Source organism: Pelodiscus sinensis, chromosome 2, assembly GCF_052426305.1.
Source record: "Pelodiscus sinensis isolate ZL-2025 chromosome 2, ASM5242630v1, whole genome shotgun sequence".
NCBI classification, from domain to species: domain Eukaryota; kingdom Metazoa; phylum Chordata; order Testudines; family Trionychidae; genus Pelodiscus; species Pelodiscus sinensis.
Genome location: NC_143053.1, coordinates 214,960,226 through 214,984,613, shown reverse-complemented (window position 1 = coordinate 214,984,613; position 24,388 = coordinate 214,960,226). Strand labels below are relative to the sequence as shown.

The following is a 24,388-nucleotide window of genomic DNA, read 5'->3' as shown; positions in this document are numbered from 1 at the left end:
ATCCCAAGCTTCATTAGCTGTTTCGAAACCCAGCTGTTTCAAAAGTGAAAGTGCGCTCCGGGCCGCATTAGTTCGAATCAAACCCCTTGGTTCGAACTAACGTTACTCCTCACAACTAACAAGAGATTATAAAATAAGGCGGGAAGGTGTCATTTACATCACTGCTGAATGTGGTCAACTATTCAGAAGAAAAGCATTTTGTGTTTGAAGAGCCTGAATGAGTTAACTCTCTATATTACAGAAAGTAGCCTTAGAGCAGCACTGTTTACTGGTGTAGACATAATACTTGCAACACCTTTTGATGTAGATCTGACACTTGTTTGCAGTGGTGCCTATTGGAAGACATTGTGCATTCTGCTGGAAACTGCATTAATGTACCATAATGCTGATTTTCTTCCATTTTCTCTATGATTTCACAGACAGTGACTCCTTTACTGCAGAACCAGCTGTGAATTGTGCTTTTCAGCTGACTCCACTATCTAGATAAGTTAGGGCAGATAGAGACCTTGTGGAATACAGGAAAAGGTTAATACTGTATGCTTGAAATTATTTTCAAGCTAACGTATCATTTTCAGCCTTTCATAAGGACACTAGAATTTTGCTGTCTTTGTTTCCTGGTTGCCCTTTTGTCTTTATTTGCTTATTGCCCCTGTTCAATTTTACTTCACTAGCCTTGTTTGTGCTGGAGAATGAACACTGCCAGCATCTACAGTGCTTGCAACACATCTCTTGCCCAAAGTGCTTGGAACGGTGAGAAGGGACTGCCAGCATGATTGCCATTGCAATTGTTCAAAGCTAACCTCCCCACAGTTGCATTCTGCCCTGCACTGTTTCAATGCTAGTATGTATCGAAAGCCCTGGCATTTCATCTGCACTGTTGCAATACGACCTTCTGGCACAATCCCACAACACTCCCGCAGCACCTGCAATGACCACTCTGTGCAGTGTAAAATGCCTCCTTTAGTACTGATTATTTTCTTGTTTAGAGCTAATGTAATTTGTTATGTTGTCATTTTCTGTAGTGCAATGTCTGCAGTCAGATGCCTTTTCTTGTTTCAGTGCCTAAAGGATGTGTTCTAAATTAAGAGCATATTTACATATGAAAGTTAATCGGGAAGAAGGTAGGTGTGAAACTATTTCAGATTAACTCCATAGGTGGATGCTCATATTCCAAAACAAAACAGATGGGCTGTGTCTAGACTGCATCCCTTTTCCGTAAAAAGGGATGCAAATTAGACACATCGCAATTGCAAATGAAGCGGGGATTTAAATCCCCCCTGCTTCATTTGCATAAACATGGCTGCCGCTTTTTTCCGGATCGGGGCTTTGCCGGAAAAAAGCGCCAGTCTAGACAGGGATCTTTTGGAAAATCAAGCCTTTTCCGAAAGATCCCTTATTCCTTTTTTTAAGAGGAATAAGAGATCTTTCGGAAAAGGCTTGATTTTCCGAAAGATCCCCGTCTAGACTGGCGCTATTTTCCAGCAAAGCCCCGAGCCGGAAAAAAGCGGCAGCCATGTTTATTCAAATGAAGCGGGGGGGATTTAAATCCCCGCTTCATTTGCAATTGCGATGTGTCTAATTTGCATCCCTTTTACGGAAAAGGGATGCAGTCTAGACACAGCCATTGAGAATAAGTACCTATTATTCTGGAATAAGAGCTTCATCAACACATGACGTTGATCAGAAATATTTAATCCGGAATAGCTGTTCTGGTTTAACTGTTCTATGTAGACAAGCCTCAACAGTTTTCAATGCATAAAACAGCCTGTATCTTGAACAGTGTAATGGAATGTGCTTTGCAGAAAAAACAGATTGATACAACACATCTCCCTGTATAGATTTCTACTCCCACAGTCCCCTTCTTCAGCAACCTGTGGGAGAGAAACCCACAATGGACTGGTACTTCAGTGGTTGGAAGCAATGTTGTTTGAGGACACACTGAAAAAATTTACACAAACAAAGATGGTTAGTATAAACGCACAGCTCTCTTACAGACTACAGTGATTCATCTGAACTAGTAGAAGTTACAATGGTATAAATTTCTCCTGCAGATAGAGCTAATGAAATCATATGCTGGGTGAAGTTTCTTGGTTAATAAAAACATGTGAAATGTTTAGTTTCTAGAATATGTGCTGTCAGAAACACAGATTACATTTGGATTTCTGATTTCTAAAGACAAATATGTGTCCAGGAACATTACTCAGTGTTACAATTTGGGGTTTAGTCCCACTAACATTAATGGAAATTACATGTCTAAATCCCTCTGTGCCCCTCACTGTGTTTTCTTTCCAGTAAATTGGCTGTACTTGTTGGAGAGTTCACTGTTTTTATCAGTTGTTTTATTTCCAGTAAAAGAAGTAAATTAACTTGAAGTAACTACCAGGGGAAACACAGCACTCACCAATTATTTTAACAAATGCCTTTCTAGTTAAATTAAACCAATACAGGTTGGACCTCCCTGGTCTGGCACCCTTGGGACCTCACTGGTCCCCAAGCTGGACCAAGGGCGATCAGCCCCTTTGCTGATGGACTCCAGATGGCTCTTACTACATTTAAAAGGCAGAACCGCAGCACAGCTGCACCTTTGCCTCCCCTGCTGCTCCTCCTGCCCCCGCACCATGAAGACAGTGCTGGGGGGAACTGGCTTTTAAGCTGGCTTCCTCCAGCACCAGCTCCTCCCCCCCACAGCAAGGGGGAGAAGAATGCGAATAGACTATCTGATAAGCCTAAGCTTATCGGGTAGTCAGCTATTCGACTACTCTTTTACATATCTAGCACTGGGCTCTGTTTCCTCCAGGGCTGCCAGGGCCATCGATGTTGCTGGACCAGAAAGCTGCAGACTAGAGAGTCTCAACCTGTATCAGAACTTTCCAAATATGGTTTTGATTTTGAGATGGAGTTGAGTAGAGAATTGGTGATTTAAATTCTCTGCCTAGGTAAACGTGTTAGTTATCATCTATCTTGATTGGCGTAATACTCTTGAAATAATACTTCAGAAAATCAAAGGTAACCTGTTTTTATTCTTAAGAGATCTCTCTCTTTAACAGAAGAGGAAAAGGAACACTTAATGCAGCTGAGGAAGGGAATGTGGGCTGCAGAGGTGGCCCCCAGTCACCTCTGTGCCTGCCCAGTACTGCGAGTAGGAGGGTCTGGTCCCTGTGTAAGTCTACTCTTATACTTCTTAGCTGCAAATGGTTCCAAGTGGCAAGCAAGGATCAATCAGGCATAAGGGAGCCCTGGCCATGTTACTACAGTGGCTGTGTTCCACATGAAATTCCATGTAGATAGGGAAATATTCCAGCAACCAAGCTGATTGACTTTAGGGCAGCCAAGATCAGTGGTTCTGCAGACTACTATACCCCTTACAAGACTTTGAGTGGTCTTGCACACACCAAATATCGCCTCACTTAAAAACAAAAAGTGTCACAGCACACTGGAAAATTGCTTACAGGCAGTCCCCGGGTTACGTACAAGATAGGGACTGTAGGTTTGTTCTTAAGTTGAATCTGTATGTAAGTCGGAACTGGCATCCAGATGTTCTGACTTACATACAGATTCAACTTAAGAACCCCAAGCTTCCCCAAGTCAGCTGCTGCTGAAACTGATGAGCGCTGATTCCAGGAAGCCTGGGGCAGAGCAACTCTGCCTCGGGCTTCCTGTAGTCAGCGCTGGTCAGTTTCAGCAGCGGCTGACTTGGGGACGCCTGGGGCAGAGCAGCTGGGGTGCCACTGGACCAACCCAGCAGCACCCCAGCTGCTCTGCCCCAGGCGTCCTGATTCAGCCACTGCTGAAACTGACCAGCAGCGGCTGAATCAGGACCTGGGGCAGAGCAGCTGGGGTGCTGCCGGGTTGGTCCAGTAGTGCCCAGAGCGGGTGCTGCAGGACCAATCCGCAGCGCCCCAGCTGCTCTGCTCCAGGGTCCAAAACAAAAGCCTGGTCTGCTGGGGGGGGCACACTATCCGCGCCCCCCCACCCAGCAGACCAGGGACACGGGGAGCAGAGCAGCAGCGGCAGCGGGGTGCCGCGCCTCTGAGGCTTTGCTCTGGCAAAGTCTCAGAGGCGCGGGATCCCCCCCCCCCGCGGCTGCGGCTTCAGTCCCGGTGCCTGTGGTCTACTGGGGACCGTCCCCAGCAGACCACAGGCACCGGGACACAAGCGGCAGCAGCGGCTGAAGCCTGGCAAAGCCTCAGAAGCGCGGGAACCCGCCCGGTGCTCCTGGTCTGCTGGAGACGGTCTCCAGCAGACCAGGGGCACCAGAGCAGCTTACGAACGGGGCTTTCTCGCCCCGGAGCTCGCAGGTAGCAATCCGCTACCTCGACCTCCGGGGCGAGAAAGCCCCGTTCGTAAGTGCGGATCCGACATAAGTTGGATCCGCGTAAGTCGGGGACTGCCTGTACTTTGTCATTTGTACCATAGAATTATAAATCAATTGGAATATAACTATTGTAGCTACATTTTAGTGTACAGTATATAGAGCAGTATGAACAAGTCATTGTATGAAATTTTAGTTCGCACTGAATTAATTAGTGCTTTATTTTTAGCCTGTGTAGTTAATCAGGATTTGCTGCCTTGGTGTCCTCACAGGTCTCTGGCTCCTTCAGTGATGATAACCGGAAAGCTGCTTGTGTGTGTGATCAATGATGTGTGCTGTGTCAACTTGTGCACTTAGTCTCCACGGCTGACCCCAAGAGAGCCCCCAAAGACCACAAATCACATTAGGATTGAAGATGCCCAGCCAGGTTCATTGTTAAGCAAAGTACAGTAACAGTTATAATCAGTAGACTCTGCTGAACCACTGCGCACATGTAATCCGTAATAATGGAATGACTCAATCAATGGGAAATTTCCACTGCCCCCTAGGTCATCCAAAGACTGTCCCCCCACACCCTCCCATGACACCACTTTATATACGTGTACAAACAAGTTACACATCACTCCTGCCGTGTCAAGGTGCCACCCTCTGATGCTACTTAGATACCACCCATCATCCTGTACCTTGTGGTTTGATTAGATCATCTCTATCCATCATACTGTCATTTTAGACCCTTTCCTGAACCTGGGTCGGTATCTGTGGGGAGTGTAGATACCAAGGTCTTTTTTAATGAGCAGGTGTTGCCATGTGCTTTCACGTTATGCCTGTATCAATAACTGTTTTACAATTAATACCTAGTACGAATTACTGGTCTACACCTGAGCCTATTACCAATGAGTGTTTTGCACTCTCAGCCTAGTTTGTGCCAAGTTTTGTTATCAAGGGCTTGCCTCTTGCCCGCAGCTTAGCTTTGCTTTGTTAGCCATGTTTTGTAAGCTGTTAGCTAGGTCTCAGGCCTCTGACCAGGCCTGTGCTACATGGGCTTATGTTTTAGGCCTTCATCTTACTATAGCCTATTGTAAAACTCGACAAATATCTAGATGAGTTGTTGTACCCCCAGCGGCACATGTACCTCTGATTGAGAACCACTGGCCTAGATGATCTGGTTCCCCACATTTCTCATTGGTTTCACTTCATTGGTCTTTTCCTTTAGATTACTTACAATGTAGTAGAGCAGAGTGGTCATTCAAATGTAAAGGTTGTGTACACAGTCCTATTGTGGTGCCTGGTATTTTTTTAATTGGAAATATGACTTAAATGAAGGCTCGTGAACAATTATGGTGTCTCTACCATTTGTTTCTGCCACTCTCAATGGTTGTTGAGCATTGAGTGAATGCTAGCTGTCTGACTGCTGATGTGACTGAGGAACTATTGCTACCAGTTGCACGTGAAACACCTAGTCCTGCCCATGTGAGAAGAATCTCTCCTTTCATATTTGTTTTCTACTAGGTATCAAAACAACAGCGGTAAGAAAAGGTGATGACTATGTCATAAATGGTGGAAAGATGTGGATTACTTCAGGATGCCAAGCTGATTGGATGTGCCTGCTGGCAAATTCCAGTGAAGGACCCCCACACCAAAATAAATCTCTTATATGCCTACCAATGAACCTACCTGGTAAAAGCGATGACTATTTTTCATAGTTTTCTTTTTATTGCGTATTACAGTATATAATATAAAATTGTTTGGAGACTAATGTTTTTAAACCAGTATTAATGTTGTCAAATAAAGTAATCATGAAAATACACTCTAAGATTGAGTATTGCCAAAAGGAATCTCTGGACCATTGTGGATCACAAGATAAATATCAGTCAACACTGTTGAAAAAACAAATAAACAAACAAACAAACATCATTTTGGGATTTATTAACAGGAGTATTGTTAACAAGACATGAAAAGTAATTCTTCCACTCTGTGCTGATTAGGCATATTGTGTTCGGTTCTGGGCACCACATTTTAGGAAAGATGTCGACAGATTGGAGAAACAAACACAATTAAAGATCTAAAAAACATGATTTGTGAGGCAAGAGTGAAAAAATTGGATTTGTTTGGAGAAAAGAAGACTTAGCGGGAACATAATAACAGTTTCTAAGAACGTAAATGATTTTTACAAGGAAGAGAGAAAAAATGTTCCCCTTTTATCTCTGAAGCTAGAACAAAAAGCAATGGACTTAAATTGCAGACCAGGCAGTTTACATTGGAAATTAGGAAAAGCCTTCTAACTGCCAGGTTGGTTAAACAGTGGAATAAATTGCCTAGTAGAAGCTACATCACTGGAGATATAAGAACAGGTTCTATAAACACCTGCCCATGTGTGCAGGGGATTGGACTAGGTGATCTCTTGATGCCCCTTCTAGTCCTATAACTCTGTCACTTTGAAATATCAAATGATAGGTATTCAAGTGCACCCACAATTCAATAAATAAACGAACAGAGATCAATGAGGAAATTAAACAGACTTCAGCCTCTCATTCCAAAGATACTGTAACATAAAGGGTTCTTCTGGCCAAAAATATTGCTTAAATAAGTGTATCAGTAGGCGTCTGTTGGAGAAGTTTATAAGCTGTTGTAGAAACAGATAAGTTAAACAATTGCCAAGAACAAAATTAATACCTTAGTAGTTTCAAAGTTGGGTTATGGGACCACCTGGGTAAGCTGCTGGCAGGCCATGAGACACTTTGATTATCTAAGCGTCCATAAACATAGAGCCAATGGGAGCTGCAAGTCACCATTTCCAGCCAATGAGAGCTGCAAGGTTCTGTGCTTATAGATGCTTAGACAAACAAAGTATCTTGAGGTCCACCAGCAGCTTACCTAGGTGGGCCTGCAATCCAACTTTGAAAAATACTGCATTACAAAACATCATTAAAACAAATTGAAGCAAAATTCAGAACAATAGTATATGATATCCAGTATTTTAATCTTGGAAAGAGTCCACAAAAACTGTCTTGAATTCTGGTCCTCTCCCACTCCCATTCCATCACCCGCCAAAAATGGTGTGCAGCTACATGTACTCTTCAATATATTGCATATTGTTTTATCTTTAAAGAACACATGGAGCTGTGGGGGTAGAAACTGTAAACTTTTATGTTTGCCTTTTATCTTCCCAAAATACTGTTAAGCTTTCTAGAAACAGTGAGAATTATGGGACAGAATTTATACTTATATGCTACTAATTAAAAAGTTATCAGTATATTAATTGATGCACAAATTACAAATGCTTTTTATCTGCAAGAGCATTTAAAACATGTATATTTCCAGGTGCTGTGCATTTAGCTTTACTAACTACATTATTTAAAGTAAGAAGTAGTTTTTAATCATAACTGAAGAAACATGGAGACGGAAAGTATTTTAATTGTAAATACATGCCTTTATAAGTAAGCACATTTTCACAATCACTATATAACAGTATATAATATTTTATCTGTAGCATGTCAAGTATTATCTCATGCAATTTCAATAAAATTGCTTTTGTGGACTATTTAACTGTACACACAGTAACACACAATAATATATGATTTTACATATATAATGCAATTATATAACACAAGATGGGAATATGCATTTGTTATATAAAGAATGCGTATGAGAGTTGTTATTATTCATAATGTGCAATCATGTATGTAAAGATTGTGTATTAATACCTAATAAACGGAAGGTGGAAACATGAAGATAATGCATCCATTTTTAATTTTATCATTTCTAACGCTTTGGTTGCTTAACCTTTAATGTTACTATTGCATTACCAGAGTGTTTATCATGTAATGTTACACAAGCTACTGCTTAATGTTGTGGCTGGGAGAGCACAACATTTATTTCAACCTAATCTGACATCATGTCTACTATGGTGATGGATTACTTGGTAATGCTAAATATAATTATGCATTTTGATCCACCTCCTGAAGTAATGTTTATCCACTCTTTATTTGTTTAAGAAGGAATAATTCTCATATTGTTTAGTTTTTGGATCTTGTTGGACTGAGTGAATGCTACAGCCTGTCAAGATATCCTAGTGGTTGAGAAGATGCCATTTAAAATTAAATTGTGCAAATCTTATGTTGGGAGAAATTCACCATCTTAAGCATATGCGCATCTAACATGGTGGTGTATTGGCCCATCTGTGCAAGTGTAAATTTCACACCTTAATGAGCATGAGTGGTCTCCCAGACTTCATTGGGATTACTTTTATGACTCACCAGTGAGAATAAGGGTTTCAATGTGGACCAAACCACTTTTTCCCCAGCTTCTGATGCTTAAAACTGTTTCCATAAAAGACCAATTAATAAAGAGTCAATAGCAGTGCTCTCAGGAGGGTTCAGTAATGTGCAGTGTGCATTTAGTTGCCACTACCAGAGGCAGAAGCCTCTGTGAAAAGAAAAACATTTCCTCTATGTCTTTGATGCTGTTTGGGGATTAATTTCAAGTGATTTAAATCTAACTGGCCAGCTGTGAAATGGTCACTGCTAGCTGGCAAAAGAAAATGAGAAAATAGCTGGTGTTAGTTACCAAAAGTCTCCATTGTATTCCATATGTGCCTTCCAAATGTATGCAGTGTGATTTTTTTATTTTAATTTCACTACAGAGAGAGACAGTTTTACCAGACAAGTACACTTTTGCGAGAAAAAAGCTATCATTGCAACTTAGCTCACAGAGAGAGGGAATGGAAAGTCTTGAACTGAATTTTACTAAAGCTGAAAATGAGTTTATATGACAACCTGTACATTATGTGAGACTAATTTGTAGGTACTTATGAATTTCAAAACTGCTCATATAATTGAAAGATAACTCAGAGGTTACAAAATACATAGATATAATATTTGCATTTTAAAATATCTATTAGTGCCTTTATTATGATGCTGTCACTCAAAAAGTAACACAAAATTCTGTGTTTTATACAGTACACATTAATATAAAAGTTAGCCTGATGCTGCTAGCTTTCTAGAAGTCCATTAAATAAATGCTGTGTCCACTAGCAAATTATTCATTTTTTAGGATTATCAAAACTAAGGTATTTAGGATTACAAGTGTTCTGATTTCACTGACAGCCCCAGGGCAGCAGAGTCCTGGCAGCTGTGGAGCCCCAGCCATGCAAGGGCAACAGAGCCCTGGCATTCCTGGCAACCACAGAGCTCTAGAGCTCCTGGGCTAACCTGGCTGCCATTTAGGCAAGGGAGCGCCGGTGGCTCTGGAGCAGTGTAACTTTAGTGTCTGCAGGGCCCCACAATCACTGGGGCAGGATGGGAGCCAGACCGGCTGGTAGTGGAGCCAGGTCTGTAGATGGATTCCAGGAGAGATCTCCTGTGGTCCGGCAAACTCCCTCAATCAGGACTGATCAGGTCCAGAGGATGCCAGATGAGTGTGGTCCAACCGGTATTTAAAAATAGTGATGTTTTAACAAATAGTGTAGGAATGCAATGATTTCATTTGACACTTCCATGTTTTTTTAAACTTATGATTTTATTATAGTCTAAGCATAGAAACTTGCAAATTTGCAAACTTTAGTACAGAACTCTTTCTTTTGTTAAATTATAATAATTATAATTATATACCCTAGCCTCTTATTCCCTGTATCCTTCCTACAACATTTTTATTTTCAGGTGTTCACGTTGCTAAAAAGATAGACAAGATGGGTATGAGGTCATCAGACACAGCACAAATCTTTTTTGAAGATGTCAGAGTTCCCAGCAAATACCTCATTGGGGAGGAAGGAATGGGCTTTACGTACCAGATGTTGCAATTCCAAGAAGAGCGTTTATGGGCAGTAGCTAACAGTAAGTCATCAGCCATACTTCTTGGCAAGAGATAAGATTCTCTCTTACAAAATGACTAACAAAATTTACTTTTCTGGTCCTGGATTACAGCTAACTCTTGTAATTTATTTTCATAAAATAGGTCATAGTCTAGACAGATAACTTTATCTTTGTATAGCTGGAATAAAAATGAAATGGAAAGAAAGTAACCTTTACATACTACTGGAAAGGTACTGTGGGGGTTTTATTCTTTGCGTTTTTTTTGGTTATTTGATTTGAGATTTGGGTTTGGTTTGGAATGTATTTGTTTTTCTTTCCCCCAGAGCTTTCTGATGATGACATGAGGAAAAATAAAAATGCAGTATCATTATGTGGGGGCTGCCAGTGGAAAACAAAGATTATCATAATACACATGAAAAATTGTAAATATGAACTTAACTATAAAGCTGCCTTTAGAAAATGGCTTGCCTATAATGGAGAAGTTATCGTTTTCTGGTTTTTCTTATGTGAATTTAGCAGCTGTGTAAAGATGATCTCCTTTAGTTCTCCATCACAAACACTCTATTTCACCTTCATAGAGCTACTGCATGAGCAGTGACAGGACAAATATACCCATGCTCCTCTGTGCCTCAGCCGTAGTGTGGAAGGACTCTTCTTTGGCAGTGAAAGTATGGCTTGATTTCTAGATCCATTTAGAGCTTACTCCTGCTGCTCACATTGGAGTCAATGGAAGTTTTTCAGAATTTACAGACGCAAATGGAGGGATTTTTGTTTGTCTGACTTTTTTTTTATAGTGCCACCATTGTTTTATGGTGGTGGTCTTGTAATGCAGACACTTATTGGCTGATAACTAGATTATGACAGCCAGCATATGTTAGTACTTCATACAATTAGTGTATAAAGTACTACACAAGTATTGAGTGTTATTAATAATGGACTACAAAATAATAATCAAATTGTATGAAATTTTAGTCATTACTAATGCAAGACAGATTCAAATATGTGTCCCTTCACCAGCCTTCTGAACCATTCACTCATTTCCCATATTTACTTAGTTTATAATATATCGGCTTTCCACAACCAAATCTCTGTATAACTTTTCATGAGTAATGTACCTGAATAATTGGATGCTAATATTTAAACTGTACTGTTAAATATCTTCACCTAAATTTGGGTTATTGCTGAATGTGTACTAAATGTATCTGATTGCTTTTAAAACAAGCTTTGTATTTGTGGATAATCTAAGGATTATACCCAGCTACACACACACTTTTTAAAATAATCTGTGCATTATAGAGATGTTAGATAGCGTGTAATTGAATAATCATGTAACAACATCAAATGTTAGTGGTTACACGACTATTCAGTAGTCCCCGAGGGCTGGCAGCCATTGTGCTCCCGGCCCCAATCCTGGGGAGCCCCCTGGCACTCTGCTCTTCTGCATCTGTATCATAGGCAGCAGTGCAGGGTGGCAGGCAGAAGCCTACTTCCCACACAGACCGGCTCCCATGTGCCGCCCCATGCTGCTGCCTCTGGTACAGCAGTCCCTGTCCACAGGGGGTCCGAGCTCCCTGAGGACAGCCTCTGCCACAGAGAAGCTTCTATCCGCAGTGAGCACAGGCCCACAGTGGACAGAGGCATCTTTGTGGCAGCCTCCCTTGCTCCCCCCTTTCCCTGCTGCTGCTTCTGTAGCAGACAGCAAGGGGGGGCAGGCAGGTCTGTGGAGCCAGTATGCATGGGGAGTTGGCCTAAAAGCCATCTTATCACATATATTGACTACTGCCTGCCCCCCTCACCCATCGCTCTGCTGAGTCTCTATCAGAGCAGCAGGGTGGGGGTGGAAGAGGGTTGGTGGATCCGGCTCCCCACGCACACCAGCTCCCGCCTCCCTCCCTTGCTGCCCAGGCTTATCGGTTAATCATGTAGTTTTCCACACATTAACATCCCTAGTGTACTATGTAAATTTTTAACATTATATTTAAGAACATTTTAAAATTTGTTCTTATTTGGCATACTCTAGTAAGATTATCTTTGCTAACATTTCAAAGTTATGTAAAGGTATTTTAGAAACGATTGGTAGCTCTGTTACTATTAAGACTACCCAGTTCATCCCATTATATGATGATCGTTTCAGTTGCTTATAACTTTGTCCAACTTTAATTGTGTTCAGACTCAGCTCTTCTGGAAAATGTCATCCAAAATGGTTCAGCCTTTTCAGAGAATAGGGCTGGGAAAAAATAGGTTGTAGCAAGATTCTTCCTGCAGATATTAGTATCATTCTGCTCTTCTGCCAGTCCCATCAAACCCGAAGAGAAGTTTTGTTTTTTTCTAAATTAATTAGTATGTCATTACGCAGCAGTTACCGTCTTTCTGCTGGGGATTATATTGAAGGAAAAAACAGCTTTATCCCCATTGAAATCTTAGTCAATTAATTTTTAAATTTTAGTTTGGAGAGCTCTCTTTTATGGCTTGTTCTTATAATCGCCATGGTAACTGAATAGTTGGCTTCCTCTCTTGCCAGTGGAATGAGTGAACATTCCAACAGCTGTCCCAGTGGAAATGCCACTCAAATTTTAACCACTTTCCAGCTACAGGAAAGCAGCATGGATGGGAAACTTTGAATTAACATTGCAGAAATAAGATCAGAAGGGACCATAAGATTTTCTAGCTTGACCTCTGGTGTATCACACACCATTGCATTTCATCTGGTTATTCCAGCAATGGGCACAATAAGTAGTGGTTTTGGCTAAAGCCAAAAGTGAACCTCTCCTGCTTGGAGACATGGGAAATCTACCACTTCCATAAGTAATTTGTTATCCTCCCTGTTAAATATGTGTGCCTTATTTCTGATTAAATTGCCTAGCTTCAGGCTCTGGGCATTGGCATTGGTTCTTGATGTGTTTTACTTCACTGTACTGAAGAGCCCTTTAGTACCAGATATTTTCTCCTTGTGAAGGTACTTACACACTGTAATCAAGTCATTTTTCAGTTTGGTCTTTGAAAAACTGTGAACATATATAGCTCCTTAAGTCTTTCACTGTTTTCCGGACCTAAAGTCATGTTTGTGGCTCATTTCTGCAGCCTCTTCAATTTGTCAACATTGTTTTTAAAATGTTGACTCCCAGGAATGTATGCACTATTCCAGTATCAGTCTCACCAATGCTATATACAGAGGTAAAATCACTTCCCTCCTCCTACTTGTTACTCCCGCCTATACACCCAAATATCACAGTAGCCCTTTTGCCACAGCATCACACTAAGCACTCGTGTAGAGTCAATACTTTTCAGAGTCACAGCTCTCCAGTCTGTGTGTATGGTATACAATTAATCTCTGTACAAATTATCCCTATTGAAACTTAATACAAAGTTCCTGCAAGTTTAGAACATAAGAACTTTGAAATAAAAGACAAAAGAAAGTGTCTGAAAAATCAAAATAAACTCAAATTACACTTGATCTGTGGAAACAACAGTGAAATGGGGAAAAGAGACCCATTATGAGAAAGGTAACAGATATTCACAGAAACTTCCTGATTGGCATGATAAAGCCAAGCTGTTTTTGGTTAAGAGATTGTTATTGAAAAACATCTGTGACAAAATTTCTCTGAAAATGAAGTCAACCAAGTTAGCACAGCTTTGGTAACAATTTTTCGTTACTGGGATATTTTTAAGTATGTGATATGGTTGTTTAGCCTAAAACAGTAATCTGAAGCTTATAATATGCTGATAAAGACTTTTAGGGTGCATCCGCACTTCAGAGAACAAGCTGCTGCTGTCCATCTTCCAGGGTTTAAATTAGTGAGTTTAGTTAAGATGGCTAATTCGAACTGAGGGGGGCACTTCGGTCGATGCCAGTAGTCCTGCTTCCACGAGGAGTAAGGGAAGTTGAAGAAAGAATGTTCTCCCTTCAACTTCCTGCAGTGTGGACAGTGCCAAAAGTCAAGTTAAGCTACTTCGACTTCAGCTACGCAATTAACGTAGCTGAAGTTGCGTATCTTAATTTGACCTTGTCCCGTAGTGTAGACATACCCCTAGTCATATACTTAGAGAAATATTAGTAGACATAGTTAGTGTATTTTCTTTTCATTTTTTGAAAGGTCACCAAGATTAAAAATATATTAAAAATATCTTCATACCTCTGGCCCCAATCCCGACACTGGTGCCACAGGGGAATGAGGATTCAACCATGGGAAACCAAATGTTAGGTTTAAGTTACATGTAACATGATATTTTTAAATCTATTTTTTTCAAATAAGGGAAGATTTTAGGGTCAGACTCCATCTATGCAGGAACAAACATTTCTAGATAATCTAATCAATTATTGGGACCCACAAAGCAGAAGTTTGAAGTCATCTTATAGTGTGTCCCTCTGCAATTCAGTGCAATTATAATTATTTCTGGAAACAAAATTGTTCCTTATAATGATTAGACCAGGTCAAAATCTATCTGAAAGCCTAATCCATAGTGTGTTATCTGTGATTCATGTTTTCTTGCACTAGCACAGTACTGGAATGTTTCCTTTCCAAACACTGTATGGAAATTACAGTGATGTAGTGGTAAACCACAAGAACAAAACAGGGATTTAGGTTGCTTGAAGCATATGAGTAGTCTCACAGAAGTCAATGAGAGTGCTCACATATTTAAAGTTAAGCACTTGCATAATCATTTGTAAGTTAGGAACATATATAGCACACTTGCATTCAGTTCAGGGAAGCTATCTTTCAACCAGATCCCTGGCCATATGAAAGGTGGAAATCCAGTGCCTCTTTCTGAGAGCTTTTCGTTTTCTAACTACTAAGCTACCATTGAACTCATCACTTTGGCTTTAACATTGTAGAGGAGCTTTTCCCAGCATACTTTCCTGGCAACTGGCACTTCACAATTAAGACATGCAACTAGATGCAGTTCGAAAGAGGTAGTTTTATGCCTGACTATTGCAGACTTCAACTTTTCTACCCTTTCCTATAACTGACTACTTAGTTCCTTTTGTGCTGCTCTCCCTTGGATTTCTTTTTCCTGTTTCCTCCCTGAAGAGGTAACAAATCTTGAAAGAATCTTGTTTTAATCTGTTTCCAATGGAATTTATATTAAAATAGAATAAAATGATAAATGTTCTGGAAACATTTTTTTGGCATTATGTTTTATAAAAATCTTATTTTACCAAATCAAAATTTGGTCCTAAAATTATTAAATATTCCTTTCTCTCTTTCTCTGCCAACCATGCCACAAAGTCAAAATCGGTGAGGTAAAATTTTTTATTGGACTAACTTGTAACATGGAGTCACATAGAGCACACATTTCAAGGGTCCAGTTAAGGTGAAGTGGCCTGTTAACACCTGACCAGTCATCTAGCATCGCTATACATTATTTTTAGTGTCTAGTAAAATTATGAATTGAAGCTCCTAGAGTTGTCCTTTGAAAGTGTTGTGGAGATTTCCTTTGAGAATGAGGAACATGAGGTCAGATATAGAATGATCACTGTGAAAAGTGTTCACCCACAGGTGATAGTGTTTTTGTCTTTTATTATTTTCCGGTGTTAATGCATTCGAGAACATAGTGATAGTCTGGTTTTACCCACGTGACATTTCACACTGATTAGCAGTAGACTGAAGAGAGCTTTCTTAGTTCATTTCTTCTTGTTTAAGGAGAGTTGTAGAAAGACTAGGCATGGGAAGTTATGTCCAGGGGAGCAGATTGTTCCACATCTGTCCACTGTGGTTACCCAGGGTTTTCAGAACCCACAGCAGTGTAAAGTTAACTATTTCACTCCAGGCAGTGTCAGGAATAAATCAATGGGAACACAGCAATTCCATCTGATAGAGCATGTTTACTTGCATTAATCTTTTTATCTAAACTTTTATCTAACTACAGTTTATGAGATTTAAGCAAACACAGACATAATCCATAACTTTAGAGCATCCCAAATATATACCTAAAATGTGGAACAGTATTAAATCACTAACAGTAGGTTTGCAGTGATCAGTTGCTTTCCCACTGGGGGGAGAGGTGTCTAGAAAAATGTGTCTCAAGGTGGCTTCAGAGGACTGCTCCAAGTACACTGTATTGTTAATTTTTTATAACCAACTTCTACAAAACACATAGAGACCCTTACTGAAACATCACTTTTCCTAAATTCCAGTAAGCTACTTATTAGCAAACATTCCGAACAGTCTTAATCATATTACACTTCTATATCAAATTTCAAGATTTCCTGTCCACTTATTTTCTTTCAGTCTCAGTTGTTGACTTTTTTTTCTCCTGTCATCCCATTCTGATTAGCAGAAACTACCAGCTAGTTTTGACATTGCCTTGAAAAGGTCAAATTAATCCTGTATTATGTGATGTTCTATTTTATTAATTCACGGTGGCTGAATGCACACAATATGGTTGCAATTGTACCCATCATATCCAGCTTGATCACACCCCTCAAATCCAGAGTAACACTAGGAGTCTTACGCCATCTATTGAGGCCATTGGACTATATGGACTAATGGTCTTATTGACTCTAGTAATTTTTAAGTTCCTATATACAGTTGAGAATTCTTGGTTCCTTTAGGTTGTCCCAACACATACACAAGGTTATATGGCTGTGATGGGTGACCAACAGTGAGACAGAAGCAAAGGAGCATCCTTGAAAATGATGCAGAAGGAAATGTGGAGTCATTGAAGGGACTCATAAAAACTGGTGACGAGGCTGGGAAGATGAGTTTGACAGCTGTACTATGTAGATGGCCTAAAAGGTAGCAGGAGAGAAGGTTACAGTAAGGGTGCATCTACAAACCACTCTTACCTTGAAATTAACTACGCAATTTGTGTGATGCTGTGTAGATGTAGCCTACTTGAGGTAGATTATTGAAACATGGATCAGGGTATTGGCAATAGGAATGGGAAAAAAAAGTGTTCTTGGTGTTCCAGGTTATACATACATATATTCTAAAGTCTTTCTTTAAGAAATATGGGAATGACCAACATCTGTAGGGAACTGAAACTATAAATACTAAATGATTCTCATAGATTAATTTATTTTTAAATAACTAGTTTATTCATTGTCTTTTACACAAGCTGGGAGGAGAAAAAAGGCTTCCTTTTTAACAAACTTCACACAAACCACATAACCCCAAAGCCCTTGAGTAAAAACAGTTGCTGTTCTGTGCTTTGATTCCTCTAGTCCTGGCACCAATGGAAAATGTGATACAAGAAACTATTGACTACACTCGCCAACGGAAAATATACAGCCAGCCAGTACTGCATAACCAAACAGTGCACTTTCGCCTGGCAGAATTAGCAACTGAGGTGGAACTTGTTCGCTCTCTGCTCTACCAGGCTGTAGGTAAGATTTCCACATTTGGCTTCAGTGTTCTCTTCATATCAAAAAAACTGCATGAATGGAAAAATATGGGAGTTGGGAGTGAGATTATACTGCAGTCAGTGACTTACGATAGCATGTGTGTGTTTATTTTAGCTCTTTATCTAAGAGGCAATGATGTGACCAAACTTGCTTCCATGGCTAAACTAAAGGCAGGCCGTCTAGCCCGTGAGCTGACTGATAATTGCCTTCAGTTCTGGGGAGGAATGGGATTCACCAATGAGGTGCTAGTGAGCAAACTTTACAGGTGAGCCACTGTTTGAGAATGTGCACGGTTTTGACTCTGCTTTAAGTAACTTTGATCAAATGTATGGAATATGAAAAACGCTGCATGGGAGGTTTGCTCTTTCCAATTTTACTGCAATGTAAATAATGTGGACCAGATCCTCAGTTGATGTAAATAATGAATTTCCACTGGAGTTACATGGGCCACACATCTAATGCTTTGATTGTCTCCTGCATGATCCTGAAGTGGTGAGCTACAGAAACGCTGGTTCATTGGCTGCAGTGTGACTTTCCCCAGGTTAAGACACATGGAAGAAGATCCCTTTTGCAGGATCACAGCTTTAAATCATAATTGTGTGGTTTACTCTATCCACCAGTCTTGTCAGAAGCTCAAGAAAAGAGAGTTGTCACTGGTGACTCCATATTCTTTGGTAGCTCTCCATTAGCCCTATGTCTCTGAGGCAGTGGATTCAGAGAGAAAGACACCTTATTGTTAGTTCCTTTCCTGTTAGTAAGGGGTGCCTTTCCAAGGTTAGGTGTTTCTGAACCAAATTACAGAACCAAAATAAAAATGAAAGAGCAGGAGAACTTGACCCCCTCAAAAAATCCATACAAAAAGACATGGAAATCTACCTTTACGGTGCTATCTTTGAAACACAGCACTTCAAACAACCCTTTCCTCTGGTGATCTTCTCTGGAAACCTGTGTGGGGCTAGCACAGAGATATTTTCCAAGACACGTGGAGGAACAAAGGCATTCCTCTTCCCCTGCTCTCTCAATACAGCCCTTAAAAATTAGATGGAATTTGAGAGGTGCAAAGTCCTTGCACTAGCCTTACACATTATGAGTAAATTTTATCTGTAGAGACTCCATAGGCTTTTTAAACGGACGTGCCAAATTATACACCCTGAGCCCACTGCAGTTCATGCATCCAGTGGTAAAAGCAGAAGGAAGAGAAGTACAGTAGACTTCTGATTATCCAGAACCTTTGGGACTTAGGTGGTGCCAGATTATCGGATATGCCGGACTATCAGGAGGTACTATAAGATGGTTATATTTTTTATATATACACACAGAATATACCGTATAGAAAGTGTTTTTAACCCTTTTTATTGTAGCACAAGCACTGTCCAGCATCACACAATGCCAGGGGCAGACTGACTCGGTCCCATCCCGTTTTGCTCGGTTCAGCTGCTGCCGCTGCTGCCTTGTGACTCATTTTTTGCCAAAGCTCACTCATTAGTTTCTTGCCATTTTGATGCCAGACTATCAGGAGTGCTGTACAATTGGATGCCGGACTATTGGGAGTTTTACTGTACTGACTATATTAGCAAAATTGTAAAGAGAGTATTTTGTATGAGGTGCCAATAATCCTTTAAGTGGCATGCTGGCTCCAGTGCCCTGTATTCTTTTTGAGGATGTTTATAGCCTGTATGCCAAGTGAAGTTATTGCTGTATGCATTATGACATAAACAAAACATGGATCTTAAATTCTTCTGCTCATACAGGTTGAACCTCTCTAGTCGGGCACACTCTGATCTAGCAACATTTGTGGTCCAGCATGATTTTAGTTAGTTGGATGTCCACTTATCAAAGGCGTGATCACGTTTCCCATGGCCCCATAAAGTTTGTTTACAGTCACCAGTCCTGGCTGTCAGTATTCTGTGCTGTTATTTAGATCTAATTTACCCCCAAATGTCTTCTAAGAGCTGAGTAAGTAGTAGAAGTGTTGGTAATGCTGCAAGACAATACTGACCTCCCATGGTTCAGCAAATTCTCTGGTTTGGCACTGGTCAGGTCCCAAGGGTGCTAGAGTAGAGAGGTTCAACCTGTATCAGATTTCAGCTTCCATATCAACCCCCAATAATAAGATGCCTAAAATAGCATTAGTCAAGTCAGAGTTAGGTCTGTCAAGATGTTAATAATGATAGAGATGCAGCAGTGTTAGTCTGGTGTAGCTGAAACAAAAAACAGAACTATGTAGCACTTTAACAAGATGGTTTATTAGGTGATGAGCTTTCATTCATGCTTAAATTTGACACTTTATGTATGAATCTCAGCAAAGATTCTAATTATCTCACCCATTACAAAGATAGCTTCCCCAATTATCCCCCTAATGTCATTACCTCATAGACACTAACCTTCCCCCCTCACACCCACTCTGTTGTAAAATTTGATTTGTCAATTTCGTATGTGTTCATATTTTTTGATTGTATCACTTTGGTATATATGGTTGTATCAATTTTCTTCCACAGATTGATCTGAGGAAGTGGGTCTGGCCCACGAAAGCTCATCACCTAATAAACCATCTTGTTAGTCTTTAAAGTGCTACATAGTCCTGTCAAGATGTTAATAAATCTGTCATTTCTGTGTAAGTGGCAAGAGGAAAATGAAAGTATTTTTATTAAAAATTACACCTGCGCATAGGATATAAATTGTCGACAGTCTCATTGCTAACAACTTCTTCTGTTAAACCAATGCAACAAAAGAAGGAAAATGTTTAAAAGCGTCTGATATAGACCTGCTGTCCCTTTGTTAGAAAGGTGGTAGAACTACTGTTTCAGACAGGCAAAGCTGATGTGACTTGGCTGAAAAAGAGAACTCGGCTATGTTGACCTTAGGGTAGTGATGTGGTAGTTTCCTCAGCTGGGAGCAGTGTAAGTGCTTCATTCCCCAGAGCATCTTTCTGAAAGCTGCTCTCCCTTTTTGGAACATGCTGCTGTTGGCAGCGGTGCTGTAATGCATTTGTATAACATATGCCACGGGAATGGGATTTATGTGGAAGATGGAAATAAATCTCATACATTTGTATAGGCTTGATTTGTCCTCTGGCCTTGTGGTTTTGGCATGATTGCTACTTCTGGGAGCACCCGTCTGACTCTGACATGGCTGTTTTGGGCCCAGTCCAGGATAGCTACTAAGCAGACTAGTGTAGTTATGTTTTGCTCCCCAGCTGGCAAAACCAGAACACCTTCCTACTGATATCCAACCAGCGCCTGCCATCTAATAGTAAAGAAATAAACCCTTGCCACCTCAAAAGAAAAAAAACATTATAAATAGACTTAAATAATGATATTCACACTCCAGAATTTTGTTGTGAACTAATACAGTTCCATGGCTGGATAATCATAGTTACCAGAGAGGTGAAATAATAATATCACCTGAAGGAACGAACACAAATTTACTCTGTGACCCCTTGTAATCTCCAGTAAGTCACAAAGCACCAAGTCTCCTAATACCAGCTCTTCCTTTTACTCAGACTTTGCTGTAATCAGTTCACATCACTGTGACGTTTGTACAGCAGCAAGCAGCTGTTACTGTAACTGCAAAGCATGTCCATTTAGTCATACCATAAGAATTAGTTTCCAAAGTAATTCTTAGTCAGCCATGTTAGTGCCTGACACACAGGTCAGTCTGCTATTACTTCAGCAAGTATCCTGCACTGTGAAAACTGATTAATAAATTCATTTGTTCTACAACAGTATTTTTAAAGTGAAGTGTTTTTAGAAGGAATTTAATGAAGGCTAATTACCATTCCTGCCAGCAGACACATCCTACTAGTTTTATATAATGCATTTCTTAGATGTTTCACATTGTATATTTCATTGTTTATTAAGTAAAATAGATAGGAAAATATTTTTTTCTTTTTGGGGAGGGGAGGAGAGAGGGTAGAGACGAAGAAAGTCAGTTTCACTTACTGACTCCAAATATTTGATGTTCCATGGAAACATGATTTCCAAATATTGCTATGTGTGTGTCAGCAGATCTCAATTTCTGTTAATACTCCATAGTGGAAAGTCTGAGCCCCCATTTTATATAGGCAGATATCCTCCATATATTACATATTGGCTTTGCATTTAAAACAGATTAAATGACTGTAAATGGTGCTGTCAACTGTGCAAAGCAATAGTAAACCCCCCCAAAAATTGCTTTTTCTCAAATACCTTTTAGTTATTGCTAGATGAAGTTATATTAGTAATAACAGATACAATTATATCTGAGTGTGATTTGTTACTTTGAATAGCAAAGCATTTTCTGTCACAGTATTTTTGAGTTTTTACAAAATGTTTAAAATCAGTGTAACTTCTTACACTGTTTTTCCAAACAAACCATAAAACTTATGAAGGTAAATATCTGATCTAGAAGTAAATATCCCCCGCTTCATTTGTATAAACATAGCTTCTGCTTTTTTCCGGCTCGGGGCTTTGCCAGAGAAAAGCGCCAGTCTAGACGGGATCTTTCGGAAAATAAAGCCTTTTCCGAAAGATCCCTTATTCCTCTTAAAATCAGGCAGAATGGCTCAGTGGTGTAAAGGCCAACTTTTCAATTAATATTGCTGAAACTGCTCCCTCAGACAAAGGAAGGATTGGAATGGCCCTTCGAGATAAATATACTGAGGGCTTAAAAATAAAGACTTGTCTTAGATCTGGGTGGATGTAGGAGACCATGATGCATATTAAGAAGAGGTATTTACTCTGAAGTCACTGTGCAAAAATGGACTGCTCCCACTGTTCTGCAGAAGCCTTCCTGTTGCCTGATTGCAACCGGAGATCGCCGAAATTCAGTGTTACAGACTACACCGAAAAATTAAGGGATGCAAAATGCCTTTTTTTCCCTAAACCCTTTTAGGGAACCTGTTCTCTCCACCACCAGCATATACATTCCCAGAGAAGAGATGGGCCACTGCTCATTTTGTAAAGTGCAGCCTTTATAGTGGTGAGCATGGAGATTTCAAGAGTCAGTCTAACAAACTTGGACCATCCAAACCAATACTGTAGACAATGAAATGCCAAGCAACTCTTCAAAGAGCTAGGGCAGATTTTTAAAGCTGTAGGAAGGTAACAAAGGGATACATCCTTCATAAACTATAGTTTGAAGGGAAAACAAAATGACTGAAATTCAGAGCTAACGTTACTCTTGAAGAAAACTGCATTTCCTCACTTTAGCCTGTGTCTGAAGCTGTTTTTCTTTTCAAACAACCTGTTCCTTCACTCTGATAGACATGTATGTAAAATATTAGCTAAGGTTTTCTCTAGGAAGTATGTGGCTACGTCTAGACTGGCATGATTTTCCGGAAATGCTTTTAACGGAAAAGTTTTCCGTAAAAGCATTTTCGGAACAGAGCCTCTAGATCGGCACAGACGATTTTCCGCAAAAGCACTTTTTGTGGAAAAGCGTCGTGCCAATCTAGACTTGCTTTTCCGCAAAAAAGCCCCGATCGCCATTTTCGCGATTGGTGCTTTTTTGCGGAAAATAAATCTGAGCTGTCTACACTGGCCCTTTTGCGCAAAAGGACTTTTGCCCGAACGGGCGCAGCATAGTATTTCCGCAAGAACACTGACAATCTTACATGAGATCGTCAGTGCTTTTGCGGAAATTCAAGCGGCCACTATAGACAGCTGGCAAGTTTTTCCGGAAAAGTGGCTGATTTTCCAGAAAAACTGGCCAGTCTAGACACAGCCTGTATGTTTTTACTGCTATGTGTTTCTGCATAATAAAACCAGAGGCAAAGTAGATTTGTATTGACTTAAGTGTGTGTGTGGGGGGGGGGCTAGGGAGGGAAACATTTCAGTTCAGTATTTATTTCCTGCTGATGTATTAAACAAATGTTTTTAACCATTCTTTGTCTCTGCAGAGACTCACGATTACTGTCAATAGGGGCTGGCGCAGATGAAGTCATGCTTTCCATTATATGCAAATATATGGGAACTCTTCCACAAAAGAAGTAGCAACCAGCAAAATCACATCTCTTCACTGAGAATTCATAACATGTATTGGTTACATACTGAAAGAAGAAGCAATATAAGGAAGGTGACGAAGTGAAATTTTCTAGCATTTATACCAATAATCTACTGGCCCATGCCTTTGTATAACATTTCTTGTACCATAACTTTTAAATTAAATATTAAAATTAAAAGAATGTAATGTAAAAACATGTATCTTTTTGCAATATTTATCTTTTTGCAAAGTAGGAATAAGAGATCCTCCGGAATAGGGCTTTATTCCGGAGGATCGGGCCAGTCTAGACGCTTTTTTTCCAGCTTTTCCCCAAGCCGGGAAAAAAGCGGCGGACATGTTTATTTAAATCCGCGGGGGATATTTAAATCCCCCGCGGATTTCCCTATTCCCACTTTCAAAATTAGCATGCCCCTTCCGAAAAAGGGGCCAGTGTAGACGTAGCCATAGAGAAAACAACTTAAAGCAGGGAATATTTTTCTTCCAGCTGACTTCTATTTGCACAAATTGTTTGGGGTTTTTTGCATAATGTAAGAGTAAGGAATGGAAGGACTTAATGCATCAGTTCCTACAAGCATCAACGACGTTAGTGAGGAACAGATGTATACCGGGGCAACTTATAGTGAGGATGTCCTGTGCTGAAGGCATGCACATTATCTTAGCTTGTAAGCTCTTTGGGGAACAGATATTCTTTTTGTTCACTGGTTGTACAGTGCATAGCATAATGGGTTGTTAGGCTCCAGTTTCCCATTTCTCATGCCTCATATTTTGAACTTGTATATTCACTTACTGACACAGTAATTCAGCTGTCGTCCTTTCACCTGTAGCTTATATAACTTTCACTTTGATCAGTAGCTCTCACACTGCACAAAGTGGATCTACATATGCATAATTCATTTTGCAGTGATTGTAAGTCTGGTAATATTGCTTTACAATACCTAA

General features: G+C 40.2%; 1 protein-coding gene across 1 annotated transcript in view; it reads left to right on the top strand.

Moving 5' to 3' along the window:
- LOC102456845 (putative acyl-CoA dehydrogenase 6) overlaps positions 1-23,643 on the top strand; it is a 118,988-nt gene extending 95,345 nt beyond the window's left edge. Inside the window, exons 5-9 of the mRNA XM_006114488.5 lie at positions 5,822-5,989; positions 9,970-10,143; positions 17,288-17,449; positions 17,582-17,732; positions 23,346-23,643. Of these exons, the coding sequence (XP_006114550.4) occupies positions 5,822-5,989; positions 9,970-10,143; positions 17,288-17,449; positions 17,582-17,732; positions 23,346-23,439 (749 nt within the window). The 3' untranslated portion in view covers positions 23,440-23,643. The remainder of the gene's footprint in view (positions 1-5,821; positions 5,990-9,969; positions 10,144-17,287; positions 17,450-17,581; positions 17,733-23,345) is intronic.
- The last annotated feature ends 745 nt before the right edge of the window (positions 23,644-24,388 follow it).